The sequence below is a fragment of the Salvia hispanica genome, chromosome 4, assembly GCF_023119035.1.
Source record: "Salvia hispanica cultivar TCC Black 2014 chromosome 4, UniMelb_Shisp_WGS_1.0, whole genome shotgun sequence".
Taxonomy (NCBI): Eukaryota; Viridiplantae; Streptophyta; class Magnoliopsida; order Lamiales; family Lamiaceae; genus Salvia; species Salvia hispanica.
Window position 1 is genome coordinate 35,750,519 of NC_062968.1, and position 6,141 is coordinate 35,756,659.

Genomic DNA, 6,141 nt, shown 5'->3' on the forward strand with positions numbered 1-6,141 from the left:
ATATCCCAATTTTTTTCTAAATTATTATCATTCGTCCACTCAAATTTCCAACAGAGTATTGTTGTTTCTGAATAATTGTGCATCACCACCACGTTGCATGTTCCTCTTTTCTACTTTCCAAATTCCAATCATAATTAAATTATTGCACTACCATAAATTAATTAGTTGGAAACAAAAGAAAAAAGTGAAAGAGGTGACGAGAAGAAAGAGGGTCACAGCTAAGCCGCGAGTTGGGTCCCCACACACATGACACAACCCTTACGCCAAACTGCTGACTCCACTTTGATTGCGAAATACCACAAACCCATTTAATACATTAATCTAAGTAACCGAATGCTCTAAACTAAATGGAGTAATTAAATGCTCTAAAAACCTCCAAATTTATTTAAACAATAAACTAATCATTTCTATTTTTTATCATCTAAACCAATACTAATGACAAATGTCCATTAAATTACCAAAATTGTGGCTAAAATATTAAATTTTGGGCAGTACAAATCCTAGCAAGCAAACTATATCACCGTTAAATCTGATGACCATTTAATACAAGAAAAGGATGCATGTACAAGATGACGAACAATAACGCACATAAAATAAAAGACTCTTCAAATCTAATACAAGAATCTATTTCTTTTCTTTTTTGTAGTGTCTGCTTTTCTTTATTTTTTTCCTTGGCGGTTCAATTCATCAAATGCAGCTGCAAAAGCACTAATGCAATTGTGGAATAAAGCTCATAAAGAGAGAGTTTGCCTAAAGAAAATTGTCGGTTTATCAAAGTTAAATCAGGTGTTTGCTGAACCCATGTTCTCCTTTATGCATGCTAAACTCCTTTATCCTTAATAATTTCTGATCACTCCTCCACTCCAAGGAAAACATTTAGGGACTTTTTTGTTAAGGACCCAATTCTTCAAGATAGCTTTTTTTGGAATTTTATGGAATATTTTTTTTTTTTGCAGGAATGGGAACAGCAGCAGTATTAGCTATAATCCTTATGGTCAGAGTTTAAGTGGAGTGAAATGAGGGCTGTGTTTGAAGTTTAAGGTTGCTTAATTTGAAGGTCAGGAGTTGGTAGTTCAGCATCACCTGATTACTGGTTTGTAATTTAGTTGCTTCATTTGTGGGAAATATTGTCAGTGAATGAATGTGTGTTTGAATTAATTGAACTTAATGATGGTGATTCTTTTTTGCTCATTTAGGTTCACAAGAAACTTCATTCATTTGCTAAGAAAAGGTATGTGTTGCTTCAATTACATTTTATCTGTTCTGCATTTTTGCTTTTTGGAGCAAATAGTAGTTTGCTTTTGCGTTTTTTGAATGGATGAGGATTGCATACACCTCTTCAATTTTCAGTGAAAGAGCAACATAATTTTCAAGCATAATCTTTAGTAAAATGCAGATCTTTTTCAAATATCAGTGTGTTTGTAGTTTGTATACTAAATTTTGCTGCTTTTTAGTGAGCCTATACTATCCATCTGCACCTCAGAGTTCCATTGTTTCTTTGCAATGCTAATGAGAGTTGGCGTGATAATCTTCAAATTATAGCCCATTTCCTCTTTTTCTTTGATGAGTTGTTTATGATACTTGAATTTTCTTGACCAGGTAGCTGATGGCAATTCCCTTATATCGAACAGCTGTCCCGTTTTTGCTTGTCATGTTGGTTTCAGTCTCTTGTAAAGAGCATCTGGGATCACCATATGTCCAAACTCTTTTGAGAATCAAAGAACTCCTAAATTCTCCACCATATCTGAGTAGCTGGAAAACTGGAATGGATTTCTGCACCAGTGAACCAACTCCGACTCTCACTGTCGTTTGCTATGATAAAACCATAACTCAGCTGCATATTGTGGGGGACTTAGGGGCTCCTAGATTGCCTATGAATTTCTCAATTGAGTCCTTCGTTGGCACGCTTGTGAGGCTCCCGAGCTTGAAGGTCCTCACGTTGGTCTCTTTAGGTCTATGGGGGCCTCTGCCTAGCAAGTTCATGCGCCTATCCTCCCTAGAAATAGTGAACCTGACTTCAAACTTCTTCGAAGGCCAAATACCACCCATTATTTCATCACTCCAACACCTTCAAACTCTCATACTCGATAGCAATAACTTCACTGGTAGGCTTCCAGATAGCCTCGGCTCACTCTCAGCTCTGGCCGTTTTGAATTTGAGAAATAATTCTTTGTATGGATCCTTGCCTCATTCACTGGGAGATTTGGAAGCCCTCAGGGTTCTCGTGCTGTCTAACAACAATTTCTCAGGTGACGTGCCGGATCTTAGCAGCCTGACTAATCTTCAAGTGCTCAACTTGGAAAACAATGCCCTTGGGCCTCGATTTCCAATAGTAGGCCAAAAGGTCGAAAGGATTGTGCTGAGGAACAACAGATTCAGCTTTGGCATCTCGGAGAAAGTTCAAACATATAATCAGCTCAAGTTCTTTGATATTTCTCTCAACAGATTCGTGGGGCCATTTCCAGTGTCTATGTTTTCTCTGCCATCGATTGCTTATCTGAATATTGCTGAAAACAAATTGACAGGAATGCTTTCTGAAGGTCTGCCTTGCAATGATGATCTTTATTATGTGAACTTCACTGCCAATCTGCTGACTGGAAAACTGCCCCGATGCCTACTGTCTGGTTCCAGTAAAAGAGTTGTGTTGTATGCTGAAAACTGTTTAGCAACCGGAGATGAGAATCAGCAGCCGATTTCCTTCTGTAAGAATGAGGCTCTGGCTGTGGGAATTTTACCTCATTCTCATAAGCAAAAGCAAGCTGCCAAAGTAATTCTTGCTTTAAGTATATGTGGTGGAGTTATGGTGGGAGTAGTTTTAGTGAGCGCGTTTTACTTGATAGTAAAGAATTTTCTTGCCAAAAGAGCAGCACAGAAATCGCAACCTAGACTTGCAGAAGACAATGCATCAACAACTTACACCTCAAAGATACTTAAAGACGCAAGTAAGATTCTGCTCATTAATAAACTGTCACTATTTTGATCCTCGTTTTAGGAATGTGACAATGGCCGTTGGGCACTCTAAATGTATGTGGGTAGGTAGTGATTTTCGTCAAATGAAAGCTAATACATCATGTGCCATACTATGTTTAGGTATTAAGATTAGTGCAATGGTTCTCAACTGTAGTACAGCAATGTGAGATTTGACAATTTGAATTTGATCTTACTGGTGTAATAGGATATATAACTCAAGCAATGAAAATAGGCGGACTCGGGCTTCCATCTTATAGGACCTTTTCACTGGAAGAGCTCGAGGAGGCAACAAATAATTTTCATTCTTCAACTTTGATAGGAGAAGGTTCTCAGGGTCAGGTATTTGCATCAGTTTCATTGACAAGGCTACACTTAATAAGATTCGCGTCCTGATTCACTTTGTTTATCATCTCTTTGTCAAGATTCTATTCCTAAAAATTTTAGTTTTATATGTTTCTCACTATCCTTGTTGATGTTGGACAAGTGCTGACTCTACCTTAACTCAGATGTATAGAGGTCAACTGAGGGATGGCTCCTATGTGGCAATTAGATGCCCTAAATTGAGAAGAAATCACACAACTCAGCACTTTAAGCCTCACATTGAGTTGATCTCAAAACTCAGACACCAAAATTTGGTCAGCGCTCTCGGACACTGCTTTGAGTACCACTTGGATGATTCAAGTGTAAGCAGAGTGTTTCTGGTCTTTGCTTATGTGCCAAATGGCACTCTCAGAAGCTGGACATCTGGTAAATTCACCAGACCACAATTCTCGTTATGAAATGCTTCATGTATATGTTTCTCTTACAACCAGTTGCTGTTATAATTGACAGAGAGGCGTCGACAAAAGCTTTCCTGGGCTCAGCGCATAGCAGCTGCTACTGGGGTGGCAAAGGGTATCCAGTTCCTCCATACAGGAATTGTTCCTGGTATTTTTGCCAACAACATTAAGATAACAGATGTTCTATTGGATCAGAACCTTGTCACAAAAATCAGCAGCTACAACCTTCCTTTGCTATCAGACAACATGGAAAAGGTATAGATAAATAAACTTGTCACTTACCATGATTCATTGATTCTTGTACAAATTGAATGTCAAATCTTCTCAACTTTACAGGATAGCCTCCAAAACTTTTTCAGAGGATCAAAGGAGCTTAAGAAGGCAAGGTTAGTTAGTAACTATGTTGCTTGTTCACATAAAAACTACTAGGAATCAGAGTGAAGAGTTTCTTGTTTATTGATTGACAGAGCAAAGCATCAAGATAAGTTGGACATTTACGACTTTGGGGTGATCTTACTAGAACTCATCACAGGGAAGCCCATAAATTCGAGGAACGAGGAGGATGCAGTAAAAGATGAGGTAGTCATGAACTAATATTGAATTATGTTATCTCCCTCTTTTACAAAGTGGAGTACCAAATGATGCAGTAAAAATGAAGCTAACTAAGTTTACATCAGTTTAAAATAGAAGAATATTATGCTACTTATCAGCATCTTTTTCTTTCTCTGCTCTATCAAATGCCAAAATATACTACTACCAAACATCAGTGGTAGCAAACTGAGCAATTGATAACACTTTCATCCACAATATGTTATGCAGATGAATGCGAGCATAACAAGTGATGATTCATCGAGGAGGAGTTTAGTCGACCGAGCAGTCAGAAACACGTGCTCTGGTGAATCTGCAAGAACGATGATTGGGATATGCTGCAGATGCTTACTCAAAGATCCAGCTGAAAGACCTTCGATCGAAGATGTAGTGTGGAATCTGCAGTTTGCTGCTCAGGTTCAGGATGCATCTCAAAGCAGCGACGGCTCTCCCATTTCTCCTCTGCAATCCTCACGCATGAAGCCAATCATCACCAATAAATGATAGGAAAGAAAACATTGTTATACACAACACAATGCCAGCTCAAAACATGCACTTTGTTGTATTATAACTCATCAAAATCAAGTCTTTGAACTCTGATTGATCCATCCTTTATAACAAGCAGCATAGAATATCATGTGTGCTCAGACGGTAGGATGCCGGAGCAAGAAGAAGCACCGCAGAAACAAGGGCGAGGATCGGCGCTAAGGGCGACATCGCCATAGCTGAAAGTGAGTTCGTCGTCTGCCCGAATATCCGAAGCCGCAAAGAAGCAGACGCGGGGCAGGAGGGAACCGGAACTTCTGACTATCAGGGTGTCGAGGTTACCGCCATCACATGAATGGTTGATGAATCGCGCAATGTTGCCGATCCGGGTTGCGTCAATGTTCATCCTCATACATGTGTTTCCGAATGGAAGATGCTCCTTCACCACCAAAAGAGCCGGACTCAGCCGTCCCATCCTCGCCGCTTCGTCGTAGCTTTGCTGCCTCTCTCTTGCTTCCTTGGTCGACAAAACCTCACCTTCACACCAATCAATCCCAGATCACTCTATCGCTATTGCATAACATAAATTAACCAACAATTTATAATTAAAATGGCGAAGTCAACAAATTTTCAATAAACCCTAATTGGAGATTGGTGAACAGAAAGTATTTGGGGGAAATGATTGTTTACCGGCATATTCGCAGATAAACCTTCCGGCGGTGATCAGCTCCGCCGCATAGAGGCCCCAGCCCTTTTTCTCGTGTTTTACAATCTTCAACTTCAAATTCAGCCCGCACTGAGTCTCCCTGTTTCCGCACAGCGAGTCACACTTGCAACTCGGGCCGCATTCTAGATTCAAGCAGGGGCAAAAATCATCGGCGCCGCAGCCTTTTGCGCAATCGCAACCGGTGGCGCCGTCGACGCGGAATAGGAAAGGAGAGGGGGGATCGGGTGGGGTATCGTGGTCGGAGCCCCATGGCTGGCGGAGGTGGGTGGTAGTGCGGAGAATCTGCGATGGAGTGTAGAGGAAGTAGGAGTAGGTGTGGGGGTCGTCGGGGATGGGGTTGTGGAAAGGGACAGGAAGCTTCTCAAAACCTCTGGAAGCGTCGGAGGTTCTGCGGGGAATTACGCTGGTGGAGAGGTGGTGCAAGGTTTTGCAGGTTGAGGAGATGGAGGCTAGCTCGGTGGGATTGAGGTAAGGAATGACGATGGGGGCGCAATGAAAGAATGGTTCGCCGGTTTGATGGTAGTTGATTTTCCGGCAATGTGGTTCATCCATTGTACAATTGGGCGAAGGTCCAACCGTCCTAAATTCCCA

General features: G+C 41.0%; 2 protein-coding genes across 3 annotated transcripts; one reads left to right on the top strand and one right to left on the bottom strand.

Annotated features, from left to right (window-relative positions):
- The first annotated feature begins 637 nt into the window (after positions 1–637).
- LOC125222252 (probable inactive leucine-rich repeat receptor-like protein kinase At3g03770) lies at positions 638–4,943 on the top strand. 2 transcript variants are annotated; one of them, XM_048124767.1, is made up of 10 exons: positions 638–786; positions 957–1,093; positions 1,197–1,231; positions 1,600–2,942; positions 3,176–3,309; positions 3,477–3,717; positions 3,802–4,004; positions 4,086–4,135; positions 4,217–4,328; positions 4,569–4,943. In XM_048124767.1, exons 4-10 carry the CDS (start codon positions 1,607–1,609, stop codon positions 4,839–4,841), a joined length of 2,349 nt encoding a protein of 782 aa, XP_047980724.1. In that variant the 5' UTR covers positions 638–786; positions 957–1,093; positions 1,197–1,231; positions 1,600–1,606; the 3' UTR covers positions 4,842–4,943. The 2 variants fall into 2 exon arrangements, with proteins under 2 accessions (XP_047980724.1, XP_047980725.1); XM_048124768.1 differs by having other exon boundaries at positions 957–1,057.
- On the bottom strand, positions 4,330–6,141 carry LOC125222253 (histone-lysine N-methyltransferase SUVR3). The gene is made up of 2 exons (XM_048124769.1): positions 5,514–6,141; positions 4,330–5,360 (listed from the first exon to the last, which is right to left on the bottom strand). Exons 1-2 carry the CDS (start codon positions 6,100–6,102, stop codon positions 4,972–4,974), a joined length of 978 nt encoding a protein of 325 aa, XP_047980726.1. The 5' UTR covers positions 6,103–6,141; the 3' UTR covers positions 4,330–4,971.

What these genes read in the sequence shown, in the direction of transcription:
- LOC125222252 (XM_048124767.1), top strand. Translation starts at nt 1,607, where the DNA reads ATGGCAATTCCCTTATATCGAACAGCTGTCCCGTTTTTGCTTGTCATG. An exon ending in TCTCAGAAGCTGGACATCTG is followed by an intron (nt 3,718 to 3,801) that starts GTAAATTCACCA and finishes TATAATTGACAG; the next exon opens with AGAGGCGTCGACAAAAGCTT. An exon ending in TATCAGACAACATGGAAAAG is followed by an intron (nt 4,005 to 4,085) that starts GTATAGATAAAT and finishes TCAACTTTACAG; the next exon opens with GATAGCCTCCAAAACTTTTT.
- LOC125222253 (XM_048124769.1), bottom strand. Translation starts at nt 6,102, where the DNA reads ATGGATGAACCACATTGCCGGAAAATCAACTACCATCAAACCGGCGAA. An exon ending in GTTTATCTGCGAATATGCCG is followed by an intron (nt 5,361 to 5,513) that starts GTAAACAATCAT and finishes ATTGGTGTGAAG; the next exon opens with GTGAGGTTTTGTCGACCAAG.